Below are 17,288 nucleotides of genomic sequence, written 5' to 3' on the forward strand. Positions count from 1 at the left end.
ATCCCCGCCCCCCTCGGTGGACATGTCACTCTCCCCAGGTTGCGCGCTCGCTACATGAAACCAACATGGCGGCCACGTTAACGAAAAGATGGGAAAATAGGAGACTGCAAACAGTGTATGTAACACACGACGTTATGTTTGGTGTAACCTGTCCTGTAATTGTTGTGACACACGTTGCACGCGACCAATGAAATCAACCTGCCTCATGATGACGAAAGCGTTCTATAAAAGAGTACGTTTAATTATACTTTAATTGTTGCGCTTTTTACGCGCTCTTTCTATTCTAAATGTTCCAATTCCTATCCGCTTAAATCTGATATATTTATTATCTGGATTTTTTTATTTTTTTTTTTTTATGGAAACAGCTTATTTTTTTGATTAGGGGGTTTTTCTTTAGGCTCAAAATTTTTTTTTTTTTTTTTTTTTTTTTTTTTTTCTTTTTTTTTTTTTTTTTATAAAACCCCCCCCCCCCCCCCCCCCATCAGAAGTGAAACCAAAGCTAATCGTGATTTACTCACATGCGTTTTCCCGCGCTTCGCGTCGGCTGTGTGAGCTGTCTTCCAGTTTTGATTGGTTTACTGGATTGTCTGTGTGCTTTTTGATTGGATTAATTGGCTAGAGTGGTGATAACTTTGGTGTTGGTTTTACGTCACTCAATTGAAAACCGCTCAAAGAACTTTGCTTCCTAGTCAGGAAATGCCATTCGTCCCCGACTTAAAGCTTGGAGCGCTTCATGGTTATTAGCTTATAATGAATAATGGCTTTAATAAATACACGGAAAAACGATTCAGATCATATAGTTAACTGTACAAATGATAAAGCAATACCGATTGTTGCTCCAAGCAGTCCTGAAAACCAAATAAACTGTGAAACAATCGGACATGTGTCTTTCCGCTGTACCCTGATTAATGATTGACAGCTTGATGTCATGGCAACGGAGAGAAAACCATTCGTGAAAGCCAACATGAAGAAAAAACTCAGCATAAACAAATTGTGGTAAACTAAGAATGGCGTGCGAGTGAAAAACACGGCAGCGAGGACAAAACCGAGGCGAAGTATCGACGCTGATAAATAAAAGAACATTGCTACATCGTTATTGACTCTTTGTTGTCCACTGCAGCAAAAACCAGATAGAACTCTTCCGCAAATGTCTCCAACTCTGAAAAGAGCAATAAAAACCGTAGCCAGATAAGCTTTCCAAAATGGCGCGGTGCTCGAGTTTTGGTTTTGAAATGTTGCTTCTTGAATAAACGGCGCAAGCGACAACACAAAGTAACTTACGAGTGAGAGTGTAAACTCTACGAATAAATACCACTTGATGGTATGGTATCGTCTTTTAGCTGTTTCTGGTACAGATCCAAGTGTTATGTTCTTTGGACTGTGAGCAATGCAGTCACGTCCAGCGAATAATTCGTATATTCCAGTCTTACTCAGTTTTATAAGTGAAACGAGTCCGAGTACGATCCCAAGAAACACAGCACCGAACAGCACGTAAAGACACAATGTGTTATAGTCAGTCAGTTGTGATGCGGTGGAGTGGAGACCCATTGATAAAATAAGGATCGTTTGAACCACTGCGGGAAGAAGCGAGCCAATACCTGAAGAGAAAATGTAAAGGGAAAGCTTAGATCTCCCTAACTTAAAGTTTAACGCTTCCCGTTCAAAAAATTTTCTGTGGTGATTCTAAACCATCGAAACCATTCCCTTGATTAACAACAGTCACATTTTTAATTGATAACCAATTAAAACATTTCGTTTTATGGACATTTTGGCCCAGTATGTCCTTTTTTCCGATTTGTTTCACTTATTTTTTTTTTAGTGCAGACAAATTTGCATTATTAGTTTTAGCTATTTTTTAATAGAGAAATGTAAGCGCAGAGTTTTTTTAAATGCGCCCAAAAAACCTTATTATTATATTATAACCGACAAATGGTCTCAAGTTTTACTTTAAAAATTGTCAAATAAATTGTTTTTATACTACCAATTTGGAACCTCGCCAGATTCAATTCAGGGGAGCAGGGATGGCGCAGTGGTGAGAGCGCTCGCCTCCCACCAATGTGGCCCGAGCTTCGATTCCTGGACCTGGCGTCATATGTGGGTTGAGTTTGTTGCTGTGGTTTTCGTCCTTGCATCGGAGGGTTTTTCTCCGGGTTGTCCGCTTTTCCTCCCTCCACAAAAAGAAGAGAACATTCTCTTGGCAAAAAAAAACTTCTTAATTTTAAACCATGCAAACACAGAAAAAGAACCTTTTATTTCATGTTACTTACTTTCACCGTAGCGTACCAACAAACTGCTTTTTCCACCTGGAAAAAGCACAACCATTCTACTCACTAGCGATTGGCTGAGGCCAGCACAAAGTCCAATAATAGCTATCACGCCATATATGGCAAAGATTGACAGCTTTGAGCCAGCTGCCACAAAGGACGGGAGGACGGCGACGGAAACAGCCATCAAAACGAGGCAGAGAGGAACAGTGGGGAGGAATGGGACCCAGTGTTTTTTACCGCAGAATATTAGCAGCATGGAGGCTAGAAATGGAACGTGATAGCAAATGCCTGTTGAGATAAAAATGATAACATGTATTTGAAATGGCGCACGAAAGCTTTAAGCCTAGAGATACACGTTTTAAAATAGTTCAACTTTTGTTGCTCGTGTAAGTCGTAATTCGTGTATTACACAACGCATTCAAACGACTAACAACAAAACTTTACTTCTACCAAAGAAAAAAAGAATGTTAGCAAAAGAAAAACGAAAATCGTAGCAACCAGCAAAAAAAAACACGAGTTCATCGTGGTTTGCGTGTCGGGCTAATCATATTGTTTCTGCCTTGACAAAGCGAGCGAGTTATTTATAAACGGTAGCTTAAACAAACATTAATGTTGATCCATTTTAAGTGTGTTGTGGTTTGGGGTTTTGGTACGAATACTGAAGACACCACAAAATCCCGCAGCATAATAACTCAAAAAAGAATAATAAGGATTTAAAATATAAAACGTTTTGCCGGTTTACGCTGAGCTTGGCAGCAAATAACACACGTTTAACTCTATTTTAAAGCTCTAACTTTTATATCATGTTTTTCATCCGTATTTTTTTGTGTGTTTTTAGATTTCTGCAAGTTTCTTCATAAAGTTCGTGGTTTGCGTGTTGCGATATCTCAACAATAGAGTTGACCCTCTTTCAATATCATTTCCTCTTATTTTATCCTTCTTATTTTCGATTATATTATATAGCCCTCGTTCCCAGAATTAAGTTGCGGTTAAGTGTTTTATTTATTTTTTTTGGCCGCGCAAATATAAGCTACCGATTTTTGAAGGAAATAATGAACCATTAAAACATGCACAATATTGAATATTCCAAATGGTAATTTTATGGCCCGGGACGAAAAATGCTGACTAATTATTTGAAACATTCAAATATGATGCAAAACGTCAGAGTGCTGTCGAATTAAGCCGATGACTATCATATAATTGATATTTTGTGCCGAGTCATATAATATATTCAAATGTGCTTTAAAAGAAGTATGGTTAAATAACAACTGAATGTAAGTGTGTCAAAAAGCTTAGTCGTCCCTCAAAGAAAACTCTTTTGACAATTATTTAAACAAAATGTAAAAAGGAAAGGCGATCTGTTTAGTCTTTGTCGCTGTCCGTGTAGATATTATCATACCATTTTAAATGAATGTTGGTCGCTTGTTTCGCCAGCAGGTGTTAAACAGCCGACACATTTGAAAATGCTGTATTCACCAAAATCCTTTGTAAATTGTTTTGTGGAAATAAAGGAAGACTCCTTTATAGCATCTTGTCCGGGCAATTTTTATGTAAATCAGACAAACAAAAGTTGATCAGTTTGTTTAAGGGATGAAGGAGTTTAGAAACATTCCCTCCCTCTCAATACGCTGAGAGTTTCGAACCGTCAGTTAAATATGTTGGCTTTGTTCTTCTTTAAGTTGGAACAAATTTCGCGCACTGCGATTGTGAATTTCCCGCGTAAAAAAATTAAGCAAATAAGAAATAAATTTCCCAGGGTCCACAAAGTTAATTGTGCTATAAATGGTTCTTAATCCACCTACCTATTTCCGACAAGACTTGCTTTCCAAGAAGAGGAAGGAAAAATGCAATGCTCATGTAGAAAGCATTCACTGCCAGAACGGGGCCCGCTCCAATGGCGAACAAGTAGAATTTTTGCATTGTAGAAAAATGAACATATGTTGGTAGCCTCTTGTGTGGGGTTAAAGAAATTCGCGAAATTGTGTCCTTGTAAGAGTCTCGCATAAGTAAATCGTCTGAGCTCAAATTCAAATGAGAAGGAAGCTCTGAAATGGGCGCTGAACTCTCAGAAGTTCTGCTTCGAAAACTTCCATCGATGTATAGTTGTTCCGAGGGTTTTGATAGCAATTCAGGTTCTGAATGGTCTGTGGAAATGTATTTAATTTCTGCTCCATCGAAGAGAATATAACCGGTGTTTAACTTTCGAGGATGACTTGCCTTCGTAGAATCATTGGCTTGCTTCGATGATTTCTGGAAGGTCACGTTATTTCGGTCTAATTGCTCGGCTTTTTCTTCTAACCTTTTGTTAAATTGGATTTCTTCAATGGTGTTCCCTTCGTGGCACCTTATGCTCTCATCCAAACTGTCCAATGCCTCTAATTCCAGATCTGTCAACGACGTAAACGATAATTTCTTGAATATTTCGCCAGAAGATGCCATTTCTGTGTTTATGTGGCGTTGCTGAAACTCCATTGCAGAAGCTGTGAAGATGAACACCCGAATGCCTTACCCGCGAAACTGCAACTTTGAACGATTTTCCATTTACGAAACTTAATACGGCTGGCAAATGTCGAAAGCATTGGTCGTTGCCAGCGGGAACAAGTGTGTCGAAAGAAGTAATAAAATATTGCAGCTGAGTAAAAAGGGCTTGACTTTACATGACAATGTCATGCTTTGTGTAGTATTTGACTGACAACAACAGCGTTGTTAAATGAAATTTGAATACCCGGGCGCTGATGTTTAACGATAAACACGAATTAAAATTCAACTCTCTTGAAAATCAAACAGTTCCTTTCTGAAGCCGCAGTTGTTTTGAACTCGTGTTTTTTAATTAGAATACAATGTTAGTCATAACACTGAGTTATTCAAGCGTTTTACCGCATTCAAAAGCGACTTCGTACATTGCGTTTACACACCATTAATGTAAATTATGTACCTTCGCTTACTTAACAATTAAAGTTATTGTTTTCAATTGAATTCCGCGGTTACAGAATATTTACGAGCTAAAAACCGTGTAATGCAGGCTAAAATTAAACACATTAAACACAGTCAGAAATTTTACGCCTAACTAATCAATTGATACAAGAACTAATTTCTTGATCTGCAATGATTATGTTTAGCGGATTAAATTCCAGTAAAGCAAACTTGTCATGTCCCTTTTGACAAGCTGATATCAAGCTTCAGTTGTTGATGACGTAACTCTCTCGAGAGTTGACAAGTGGTCACGTGGCTTGTGGTAAAAAATATGGCCTCGCTCCCTTATGGGGCATGTGCAGTTTCAGCGCGGTCAAACGTGTCAGGCAGCTTTCTCTCTATTTCGGCGAATTTCGTTCATATTGAGTGTTCGTAAGAGCAAGGATAGATAAGGATAGATAAAATAGTTCCCTCAGGTAAACGAGTGTTTTACAAAATGTTCCGCATCCGAGCCAAACCTGATTCGTTCCCAGGGTCTCTCTCTCCCCGCCCGCCACTCTGGGGGGCGGGGAGAGAGAGACCCTGGGAACGAGGTTGAAACCTGATTTGACAAATGGCGTCGAAAAGTCCACATATCGCTATTTTCAAAAACGTACAACTTTTTTAGTAAAGCTCCAAAAAACTTAGTAAATCGTCTGGATACCGTTTATGTATCTGATGTATTGAACTTTGAACTGTGAAAATTAAAACCTTATCTTTGAAGTACTTTTCTTATTTTTTGCATATTTCTGTCGTTTGACCGCGGTCTAATGTGCAGTACGGTATGCGGTGTGGGTTTGTTTTGCGTAAACTTCAAAGAGACGTCCGCACGCAGAGATCTGGGTACAAGATTAAAATGTCGTGACATCCATGCCCAAAAGAACTGTTTTATTTAGTAATAAAAAGATGTATTTGTCATCATTCCTGTAATCTACAAAATGTTCTGGAGGAGTTATACCTTTTTGCGCCCGCTAGAGCTTTAAAATTCAAACATGCACTTAGTATAAACAAAGTTACTTCTTCGGTGATTTAAAAAACTTTATAGCAATGAATTACAAATATGCTTCTTTAGATTGTGCTACGGCAGTGCTGAAATTTTGCTCAAAAACATGATGCTCAAAAATGGAAAAAACTTGCTCTGAAACGGCGAAAGTTGCTTTATACAGCTATTTTTTCATGATCATCATCAGCTCCCATTGTTGAATTGAAGCTCAAATTGGCGGCTCAGGAACTTTAAGAACGTTGGAACGTAGGCTCAGTTAACGATGTTTGCTGTCGGGATCGGGAACCATTCGTTTTAGTTCACTTTTAACAAAACAAGACGCACATGATCCTCTTATTATTTTTTTAAACAGTAATGTAAGCTGCCGTTTATGTCTGAAAATCCCGGGGGGGCCCCCAAGAGGGAGGGAAGAGGGGAAGGAGAAACAGAGAGTTTGGGAAAAGGGAGACGGTGGGACAAGTCGAAGGAGGAGAGAGGCCCGAAACGACGGACAGAGCCAACGAAGGAAGAAGGGGAGGGGGGACCGGGGAGGGGCCGACGCGAGGGGGGCCCGGGCACACCCCCACCCAAAAACAGGGGCCCCCCGGGCTGAAAATCTCTGAATTCCATACAATTATGATTTAGCAATAGAAAATTGTTTGAGGTTGCTTTTTGATGAGTTGCCCCTAACGCCAAAAGTTGCCGAGCACAATCTCTAAAAACCTAATGACAAAATTGTTCGCCTGACAAGGTAGTGAATTGTTGTGAGATAAAAATTCATATTTTTGTGTCAAATCATCGTTGCATGCTTACGAATTTATGGACAATTTCTTTATTTTGAAACAGTAATTACTATATTAGTTCAACCTCGTTCCAAGCGTCTCTCATCTTCCCGCCCCCAGAGCGTGAGAGCGCTGGGAACGAGGTTATTAGTCATGCCTGACTTTTCTAAAAGTGGTAGTTGCAACACTAGTACCTTGAAATCCTCAAATTCAATAAATTCATAAAATTTGATTTAAAAAATCTGATTACATTTTTGAAATCCTCATAAAAATTTGTGCTAACATCGAAAAGCTAGTTTTTGTACACCATTTGGGCAATTATTTGGAAATGTAAGACTGAAAAGGAAATACATAAAAAATCTATTATTTGGCCTCCCCTAAAGTTATTAGTGAGACGATACACTTAAGTCTAAGAAAACGTCAGCTGCTAAATAGAAACTGAGCTAATCGCAAACTTACACTAGCTATAAGTGAATTACTAAAGAATGTTGTTCCCTTTCATTATAACGGGAACGTCTTGAATTCCGTCTTATTCAAGTGTAGACTTTGTAATCCTTCTTGCTGCTATATTTAGCGAACCAGTCATCTCGCATTTCATGTGGGCAGAGATCCCTGTAGAACTTTGGTCCGGTTATCTGAATGTACCCGACAAGGAGCTGAGAATCTTTCAGATTGAAGCCTGCAAAGTTGAATAAATACCATGAAAATTCAAATATACTAGACTCATTCTTAACCGTTTTTGTGTTCCGTTCATTTATTTTCTATACAATACAACACAACACAAGAAATGCACCATAGAAACGTGCGGCAGGTGGCGTATTAACACTTAATAGTAAACAACTACAAGTTGTCGACCTGCTCTGCCACCAGCGTGGCCGACGCCATCTTGTTTTCACTTTCGACTGTATGGGCTTCACGGCATGGCCTGGGCGCGAGCCTAGTGAAACTTCCGGTGAGACCCAGGCCTCCACAAAACGTTATTTAAACTTGTAACTCGTGCAAATGAGGCATAACATTTGGAGTGACAGGCTTTGAAATATACATAAGAAAGCAAAATTTCACTATCCGCTAAGGATGTGTTCTACAACTGACCAAATACGCCCAGTTATACTAGCAGTGCTACTTCGAAAAAAATTGCTAAATAAGTGCTTGTTTTCCAAAATGAGGGCAAAACAAGTGTCAGTACAATTGGAAAAAGCCGAGGAGGGGGAAGTCACGCAACGCTTAACCTTAGAAACGGCCACAAAACAACGGCTGCGAATGGGGGACTAGAATATATAATAGTGAAGCTGAAACATTGCTTTGATTTCAATATAAGAATAGACTCGCACTGGTAACTATAAGTTTCTCATTATAAAGTGCAATGGCAAACTTGTACCGGATCAATGCCAATTTTTACAGTTTACAGTGTTCTACATGGTTGGCAGTTCAATAAACCGCAGCAAATTTTTTTATTATGATGTTTCGTTTTGTTTATAGCACATGATGCTTCTACCCATCTTGGTGCTAATAAAACGGTAGAATACAGCTAGTTAGTGTTAAAGAAGGTCTGTGGACAATCCTCCCCTCAGGGAAAAAAAGTGCCTTACTCAGAAGGAATTTAGTCAGCTTACTTGCTGCTAATTTCAATGCCAAACATCATAGTACGGATTCTGTAATTGAAACTAAAGAAAAAAGGACATAAACATATCTTTATTTCATTGTGAACATAGCTACAAAATTTGTACTAACCGTGCGTCTTTCCGTCGAGAACCAAACAAACGTGGCATCCATCATTTTCATTTGTCGCGCGGACGTTTGTAAGATTGTTTTGGCGTGCAAACTCGATTATGGCTTCTTGGGCCTCGAGAAAAGCTTCGGCACTTCTTTCTTCCTTCTCCGCAGCAAATCCAACCCTCGGTTCTGATGGGTGGTAGAGAAGATAGAGAATAGCGGTGAACTGTGGCGGCGGGATTGCTGGGGCACCGGGATTGCTGAGGCGATACTCTTTGACAACTTCAACCTCTTCCTTGAAGTAATTTCGGAAAGGATACCCTCGAACATTTATCACATAGTGCCTGTGATCTTTGCTTGCTTTCCATTCTTTTGTAACATACTTTGGTGAGGGCCAGTTGGGAATTTTATCCTGGAGTTTCTCAAAAATACCGAGATACTCGTTGAGGTCTACACAGAGATGACCGTGAAACTTATTCTTTTCGGTTCCCCATTTCCCAAAATGGAGAGACAAAATAGCCGACTTGTGTAGGTTGTAGTGAGAGACCATGGCCATTGCTGCTTTGACTATCTTAAGCTTTGCTCCTTGATCTAGCAAGTTAAAACTAGTTATAGACTTTCTATTGCGAGGCACAATGATAAAATGCGATCGAGGAGAGTAGTAATCGAAAGTCACCCTGAATGTGTCGCATTTTTCGTCTGCTGGCATTAGATCAAATTTTGTCCCGTCTTCGTATGTATCAAGTTCATCTAAGTGAGGATGCTTCCTTCCTCTCAATCTGGGCATGTTGTTTGCAGCCATAAGGTAAGGGATAAGAGAGACAAGGCAAAAAGGAATTAATGGTTATAGTTACGAAACGTTTGGCAAAGTCTTCAAATTCAGTATCTTCGGTAATTGCCCTGCTTGTTCCACCTGAATCAACCAATCAGAAACCTTCTTTGCATCTCGTCGTCAAAGCAACGCAAAGACGTCAATCAAGATTTATTTTCTTGGGCGTGTGGAATGTTTCCCGGAAAAATCGTTTCTGGGAATTACGGACTTATTTATAGATCATGATAGATTTATCCCCCGTGGTTGATGTTGCTGTTCACCATACAACAACCACTATTGAACGCACATTCCCTCATCAAACAGTAGATTTCGATAACAGCATATTTTCCTGCTAATTTTACAGCCAAACGCAGGAAAGTACATTTTGTAATATAGTTGCTACATGCATCTATTAAATACAAACTTGAATATCCATCTCACATAATCATTCATTATAAAACAGATCATCCTTGATTTTCACCCAAGATTCATAGTTGGTTTATTTTTCTTGGGGGGACTTCAGCCAAAACAGAAGAGCAAGCCTTTCCACAAATTGTTTTCAAGGGGTCCTTCCTGTACATTGTAGTACCCATGCACTGCAACAGCAACAGAGTAAACCTGACCCTTAAAGAATGAAACTTTTATGCAAGACCTTTGGGGTGGAGGAAGCTGTTGCTTTATATAGTTATTAAACTAACACTGTGTATTGTCTTCAAACTTGTTCAAATTGTTAATGGTGATACAGGCAAGCTACTTTACTCCTGTTATAGAGGATTCGAGGAAGAATCCGGCAATGATAAAACTTTATTTTTCTTTTTTTTTTACAACCCTGCAGACTTTAAAATTTTTTTTTTTTTTTTTGGGCTTTGGTGAGCTAGGCGAGAATAAGTCCTGCTCTTTGGGAGTTCTTAGAGAAGTGTGGTAGACATGATTTGATGAACTTATCTCCAAAAAAAATTTTTTTTTTTTTTTTGTCCCCCTAAACCAGTTTTACAATTCTAATTCCACCAGCTATTCAGATGGGATGGGAATAAATTGTCTAGGGTTTAACCAGCCATCACCCACCTCAAGAAACGTTGAAACTTATCACCAGTAGAGTAGTATGTTACACACCTTACCTGCACTGCAGCTATTATCCTATATTCCAGTTTCCTTTTGAATTGTTACTGATAAACTGAAGAATATGCATGGACGTAACAACACACTGTGTCATAAAGGTGCTTTGCTTTTGCCATTTTTATGCGGCATCGAGTTCAGAAAAACTTTGCAAGCTCACAAAGCATTGTGTTGTGTTGTGTGCCAAAGAAGTTGCAAATGTTACCATATCTACTTTAAGAAACAGAGATCACTGGCTCCAAAACAAAAAAGCTCGATGCAAACTTGGGGCAATATCTCATTGATCAACGTTTCGTGCGAACTTTTATTATGAATAATTTCATCACCTACGTATACATCAAAGGAAGTAGACTAGCAATTTGCAACACGCTATTACTGAGTACACAACATAGTTTTCAGGTTGACATCACGAATCTTGGTTTCTACTCACAAACTCCTGCTGTCTAAATAGTAAAAATATACTGATGGTATAACTTGTTTAGTTTCCAATTCAACCTAGTAGAATGAGTGAAATATCTTATAGTCCTTGGTGAGTATGTTAAAATCCTAAAAAATCTATCAACAATGGCTAAAAACGATCTGAGCCATAAACGTCTGGTTTCTTAAGGCAAAAACACAATGACTAACTATAACAGAATTCTCAACGCTTTTTCCTGCAGAGAAACACCTTCAGCTAATGATGAAATATTTAGGTGTAGACTTTGTAATCCTCCATACTGCTAAATTGAGCGAACCAGTCTTCTCGCTTTTCATGTGGGCAGAGATCTCTGTAGAACTTCAGTCCGGTTAGCTGGATGTAGCCGACAAGGGACTGAGAATCTTCCAGGTTAAAGCCTGCAATATCGACTTAATTACATGAAAAGAAACAACAAGATTCAGTCAGAATTAAGCTGTTTCCTTCTCAACCGTTTTGTTGATGGGTCGTTACGCAGCCCTTCACCTACTAACGACTACGCAACGGCCGGGAAGGAAACTAGAATTATACTGATTCATTCACACGTATAAAATGGACTGAAACTCGGCTTTTCGATCAAACGTTCTGTACATATTGCTATACAAGTGTGGCATGATCAACCGGGCCCTAAACCATAAAAACTCGATAATCAGGCAAATAGCACTACAAAATGTATATGAGCAAAATGTCGTGTCATCGCAGAATCCGATATTTGATATTTCAGCGACGATTTTAGCTTTATACTGACCCAAATTTTCCGGAAATTCTTCGTCATTACTAGCGCGTTCCGAATTAGTAATTCAAGTCAAAAATATACTAAATATTGGTTTTGTTCAATGCGCGAGTTTTTGGACTTTGTCTTTAGGAAAAACCTTTCGAAATGCGCTAAGTAAATAACCAAAAACCGCCATAGCCCTTCGAAGAAGGATGGTCAGAAACAGTACTAATATGAAACCAGCGATCGTTCTTATTATTCTAGTGAAGCTGAACATTGCTTTTATTTGCAATATAACAAAAGACTACGCCATGGCATAAGCTGCAGTGTAAAACACCGAGATCAAGGGTGGCCTATGACGATGGCAGTTCACAGTGGTTTACACAGTTGCCGCTCAATAAAACGCAGAAAATCTATTCTCATTCTATTAAAAGCATGGTGTTACCTTTTGTTATATATAGCGCATGTTTCCTCTACCTATCTTAACACGAATACTACGGCCGAAGGCAGCTCTGATGAGTAAAAAATTGCCTGTGAACAGGCCATGAGGCGTCCTTTCTCCTCAAGAAAAACCTGAAAAAATGCATTTCTCAATTTAGCCAGCCTCCTTCCTTTCTACGTTTTACGTTAACATGGCTACTTTTGAAATGAAACTTAAAAAGACTCTATAACAAGTCTACATTTAACTTTTGAGCTTAGTATCAAACAAGAATTGAACTTACCGTGCGACTTTTCGTCGAGAACCAAACACACGTGGCAGCCATTGTCATCACCTTTCGCATTCATGTCTGTGAGCTTGTTTTGGCTTGCAAACTTGACTATGGCTTCTTGGGCTTCAAGGAGAGACTCTGCATTTTTTGGTTTCGCAGATTTCTCGACAGCAAATCCAACCCTCGGCTCTGATGGGTGATGGAGAATAGCGGTGAACGGTGGAGACGGGGTAACTGAGGGACCATCCGCACTCGTACTGGGCTTTGTTCGACGGTATTCCTTGACAGATTTAACCTCGTCCTTGAAATATGTTCGTACAGGATATTCTCGAACATTTATCGCATAATTCCTGGGATCTTTGCTCGCTTTCCATTGTTTTGTAACGTACTGTTGTGAGGGCCAGTTTGGAATTTCATTCTTTTTCTTCTCAAAAACACCGAGATACTCTTTCACGTCTACACAGACATGAGCATGAAACATGTTCTTTGTAGTTATCCAAGACCCAAAATGGAGGGACAAAATAGCGGAGTTTTGAAGATCATAGCGAGAGACCATCGCCATGGCCGCCTTGACTACCTTAAGCCTATCTCCCTTATCTAGCGAGTTAAAATCAGTTCCGGATCTATCGCGAGGCAAAATGATAAAATGAGCTCGAGGAGTGTAGTAGTCGAATGACACTTTGAATGTGTCGCATTTCTCTTTGGAGGGCATTAGATCAAATGCTTTCCCTCCTTCATGTCGTCTTTCGTGTTCATCTGAGCGAGGACGCTTCCAGTTTCCTCGATCACGTTCATCTGACCAAGGACGTTTCTTTCCTTTCCAATCCGACATGTTTTTTTTTAAACGCAATTAGATGAAGAAATAAGAGAGATAAAGCAAAAACAATCTAGACTTGATGATTTTAGTTTCGAAAACTTTCACACGGTCCGCAAAACCAGTATCTCGGTCATTACCCTGCTTGATGCTCATGAATCAACCAATCAAATAGCTTCCTTAGGTCTGGTGTCAAGGCAACGCAAGGACGTCAGAGAAGTTTTATTGTTCTGAGTGCGTGGAACGTTTTCTCGGAAAAAGAAACTGAAATCTTTTCTAGGAACTATGACTTGTTTACATGCGTCCGTTGCTGCTGTCACCAGGGGACGCCAAAGCGTAATGAATAAATTACTATATGCTTCGAGGTCGAACGTATTTCTCAGAAAGACCTTTTCTGGGAACTGACGATTATGGCATTGTTTAGGTCTCCAAACAGCTGCAATAGAATAGATCTCGTCACGGTTTATATATCCATTTGTCTCAAAACGGAGTTTTAATATCTTAGCTTATTTTTATACACTTCTTAATTTTTTTCTTACCGAATCGACAAGTCAGATAACGTTTTCACGTCAGGCTTTAAGGCAACGCAGGAATCCAAACAAGTCTCATATGTTTAAGTGGGTGGAATGTTTTCCCGGAAAAATCTTTCAAGGAATCACCGACTCGCTTATTCCAAGAAAGACATTTTCTGGGAACTGGCGTTATGACATTGTTTAGGTCACCGAACAGCTGCAAAAGGATAGATGTTGTCACGGTTTAGATCTCCATTTATCTCCAAAAAAGTTTTAATATCTTAGCTTGTTTAATATCTTGCTTGTTTTTTTAGTATTTTTATAGACTTCTCTCTAAACTATCACTTCCTGAATCGACATGTCGGAGGACTTTGTCACGTCAGACATCAAGGCAAGGCATGGAGGTCAAACAAGTTTAATGTCCTTGATTGAGTGGGTGGAATGTTTTCCCGGAAAAATCTTTCTTGGAATCACCGACCCGCTTATTCCAAGAAAGAACCTTTCTGGGAACTGCTGTTATGACACTGTTTAGATCACTAAGCAGCTGCAATTGCAATAGAATAGAACTTGTCAAAAGTTAAGATCCACATTTGTCTGAAAACAATTTTAATATTTCCTAACATCTGTCGCTAAATATTTTACTCATGGACCGCGGTTGCAAATGCAGGTTGAAAATACAGAATTATTGGAGGGTTTAGAGGAATTTACATTGAAGTGTGAATAGTGCAGCAGTCGAAAGGTTTTAGAGGAAATAATTCACTTTCCGTTGTTCTCCTTCTTCTTGTTGGCGTTCACGACCAAGGACGTTTCTTTCTTATTTTATTCGGGCATGTTGTTTAAACGCTATTAGGTCAAGGGAGGAAAGAGATATGGCTAAAAGACTTTATGTTTATTGCTACGGGAGATTTCACACGGTCTTCGAAAGAAGTATCCCGGTCATCACCCTGCATGCTTGATCCTCCTGAATCAACCAATCAGATCGCTTTTTTACGACAGGCGTCAAGGCAACGCCACAACGTCAGACAGGTTTTATTGTTCGAAGTGGGTAGATTGTTTCCCGGAAAAATCTTTTCTCGGAATTACAAACTCGTTTACATGTATATAGGTCCATCTTGCAGTTCTATTGGCGTTTTTGCCCAACATGCAATATTAGAATAAATGTTGTCAATATGCGTTTTCTCAGAAAGACCATTTTCTGCGAACTGTTCCGAGAACTGTCGATTGTGACTTGATGATGATATTGTTTTATTTCAGTGAGCAGCTGCAATAGAATAGACATTTTCGCGGTTTTAGATCGTGTTTGTCTCAAAACAAGTTAAATATTTTCATAATTTTCTCTAAAGTTTCACTTTCGGCCTCAGAGAGGTGTTATGTTTTGAGTTGGTGGAACATTTTCTCAGAAAAATCTTTTTAGAGAATTATACTCGTTTATACTGGCTGCAACTGGAGGATTGATATCATTAGTGCTCGACATAAAGCATTAGAGTAGTAACATAGCTTTTCTTTATTTAGTTGAAATCGAGATACGTTATTATCTTGCCACTATTATTGAGAACTTCCTGGTAATGAATAAGTTATGCCTTGGAGTTGAACGTATTTCTCAGAAAGATCTTTTCTGGGAACTAAAGGGTCACTTCCGGGCCACGATTATCCATGCATATAATTTATTTCGATATGCAAAGATAATCTTGGACCGGACGTGAAACTTTGGTGGGCCGGAAGTGAAACTTCGGTGGACCAGAAGTGAATCTTTCGTGGACCGGAAGTGGAAGTTTATTTCTCAGAAAACTTTACTGGGCTCGATCCGAGCTAAAAATTAAAGCTCTCTTTCAGTGTTTAGTTCATTGGTACCGTAAGGAATTTAACCTCACGTTCAGTGATACCAGATAATAAAAATAATTAAAAACAATGTGTTCGTTCTCCTTATGCTTATGCTTATTCCTAGTGAGGACAGCATTAGAAGAATATGAGTGTGTTCGTTCTTCTTAATATAACTTGTACCTCTTATTCCTCTTAAGAAATCAATGATTAATCATTGAGTTATCAGCTGATTAGTAATTCATAATGGCCAATAAACAATGACTTATCAATGAGCAATCCATGTTAATCTTCTGTGGTCTATTGATTACTCATTAATGTCAATGACTATTAACTGATGTTATTGATTATTAATTGATTATCTATTCATGATTCACGAGACATTGATTCATTTCTCATTGATTATTTTTTTTGTCTGGTTCAGTGCAGAATGATTTTTGCCCTGTAGTTTAAAACTTGTCCTGCTTTGGACTGCTCTACGTTTCTTGAAAAAATTACAGTGTAGTACAGAGCTTACAGTACAGATCAACTTTAAAAATACATGTTCTCGGATCTAACGGTCTCTTTTCTTGGCCAGAAAACATTCATGGTCAGTTTTCGCTATTTTACATCACGTGTCTTGTATCATCTGATCTTAATTGCAAAAATCGGGTTTTCTGCCTGCCGGCAATGCTTGCAAAAAAAGAGCTTTCTCCTCAAGATTCTGCTCAGACGAAAATATCTTCTCGAATTCTGCTTGGTGCAACTGACTATCTTGTATTCATTATACGAATTAATAAATAGTTAATAATAATATGTTGTGTTTAAAACAATTAAAATTGTTCACAATTCGACTTTTTTGTGTGTTACTGATTTTTCCGAATCCTGCTCGAAAATTTAATCCCGCAGAATGCCCACTGCCAAAAGATGAATAAGAATGTTCCACTACGGCTGCCCCCGCTTTTCTTTTTTTTTTGCACATCCGTCACCACAGTATTCGCTATCTGCTCTCTACATAACGATTTCATTTCCTTTGGTTTTTGAGAACACTCCTGCAGCTCGTTTTTTTTGCCTTCTCTTTAAGCAGCTAAAACGCGCGATCACCGAAGGATATGTTACTGTTCTATACAACAGCCCTCCTGCCCTAGAGTATGCGTGCCAGTTTTCCACCACGATACGCAGTACTACTAATAAATAGAAAGACTGCAACGCGCACGTATATTCCTGACATATCTTATCTGAGGCTCTAGTAGCTCAGGCATCTTCATGTATGGAGGAGACAGGCAGAGAAGTCAAATATGCAGAGTACAGACTCCGCTGATCCTCAACGAATCGAGGATACTTTGACTACCGATTTTGTAAGACACATAGTTTAGGAGCGCAATATTTTTTACCCAAATCTCCAATAGTGGGATGTTTTAAAAAGTGCAAAAAATCTCGATGATTTGGTAAGTGCAGAATGCAATATGGAACAATTAAAAGTATGATGTTTTATATATGTTCGTGTTTATTTGCTTTATTTTACTTTCGGAAAAACTGTTCACAGGCTACTTGTATTATTTCCCAGGTGTTCCTTACGTTAATCTTTGCAAACGTAACACGACACTTTTGTTCGTTTGTAACAAAATACTTTTTTTCCCTTGAAAATGCCGTAACATGAAAC

At 38.9% G+C, this 17,288-nt stretch overlaps 3 protein-coding genes across 3 annotated transcripts; all 3 read right to left on the minus strand.

The window, feature by feature from the left end:
- Window positions 1-399: 399 nt before the first annotated feature.
- LOC144657285 (uncharacterized) lies at window positions 400-5,702 on the minus strand. Its single transcript, XM_078517614.1, has 3 exons — window positions 4,070-5,702; window positions 2,268-2,555; window positions 400-1,598 (listed from the first exon to the last, which is right to left on the minus strand). Exons 1-3 carry the CDS (start codon window positions 4,737-4,739, stop codon window positions 793-795), a joined length of 1,764 nt encoding a protein of 587 aa, XP_078373740.1. The 5' UTR covers window positions 4,740-5,702; the 3' UTR covers window positions 400-792.
- Window positions 5,703-7,015: 1,313 nt separating this feature from the next.
- LOC144656863 (uncharacterized) lies at window positions 7,016-10,209 on the minus strand. The gene is made up of 2 exons (XM_078517109.1): window positions 8,715-10,209; window positions 7,016-7,662 (listed from the first exon to the last, which is right to left on the minus strand). The coding sequence occupies exons 1-2, from the start codon at window positions 9,496-9,498 to the stop codon at window positions 7,517-7,519; spliced, it is 930 nt and encodes a 309-aa protein (XP_078373235.1). The 5' UTR covers window positions 9,499-10,209; the 3' UTR covers window positions 7,016-7,516.
- Window positions 10,210-10,913: 704 nt separating this feature from the next.
- On the minus strand, window positions 10,914-13,441 carry LOC144656539 (uncharacterized). The gene is made up of 2 exons (XM_078516763.1): window positions 12,515-13,441; window positions 10,914-11,457 (listed from the first exon to the last, which is right to left on the minus strand). Exons 1-2 carry the CDS (start codon window positions 13,332-13,334, stop codon window positions 11,312-11,314), a joined length of 966 nt encoding a protein of 321 aa, XP_078372889.1. The 5' UTR covers window positions 13,335-13,441; the 3' UTR covers window positions 10,914-11,311.
- Between the last annotated feature and the right edge of the window lie 3,847 nt (window positions 13,442-17,288).

This window comes from Oculina patagonica, chromosome 6, assembly GCF_052425735.1.
Source record: "Oculina patagonica isolate OP01 chromosome 6, crgOcupat, whole genome shotgun sequence".
Lineage (NCBI taxonomy): Eukaryota > Metazoa > Cnidaria > Anthozoa > Scleractinia > Oculinidae > Oculina > Oculina patagonica.

What these genes read in the sequence shown, in the direction of transcription:
- LOC144657285 (XM_078517614.1), bottom strand. Translation starts at nt 4,739, where the DNA reads ATGGAGTTTCAGCAACGCCACATAAACACAGAAATGGCATCTTCTGGC. An exon ending in GCAAGTCTTGTCGGAAATAG is followed by an intron (nt 2,556 to 4,069) that starts GTAGGTGGATTA and finishes TTATCTCAACAG; the next exon opens with GCATTTGCTATCACGTTCCA. An exon ending in GTTGGTACGCTACGGTGAAA is followed by an intron (nt 1,599 to 2,267) that starts GTAAGTAACATG and finishes TTTTCTCTTCAG; the next exon opens with GTATTGGCTCGCTTCTTCCC.
- LOC144656863 (XM_078517109.1), bottom strand. Translation starts at nt 9,498, where the DNA reads ATGGCTGCAAACAACATGCCCAGATTGAGAGGAAGGAAGCATCCTCAC. An exon ending in TCTCGACGGAAAGACGCACG is followed by an intron (nt 7,663 to 8,714) that starts GTTAGTACAAAT and finishes TCAACTTTGCAG; the next exon opens with GCTTCAATCTGAAAGATTCT.
- LOC144656539 (XM_078516763.1), bottom strand. Translation starts at nt 13,334, where the DNA reads ATGTCGGATTGGAAAGGAAAGAAACGTCCTTGGTCAGATGAACGTGAT. An exon ending in TCTCGACGAAAAGTCGCACG is followed by an intron (nt 11,458 to 12,514) that starts GTAAGTTCAATT and finishes TCGATATTGCAG; the next exon opens with GCTTTAACCTGGAAGATTCT.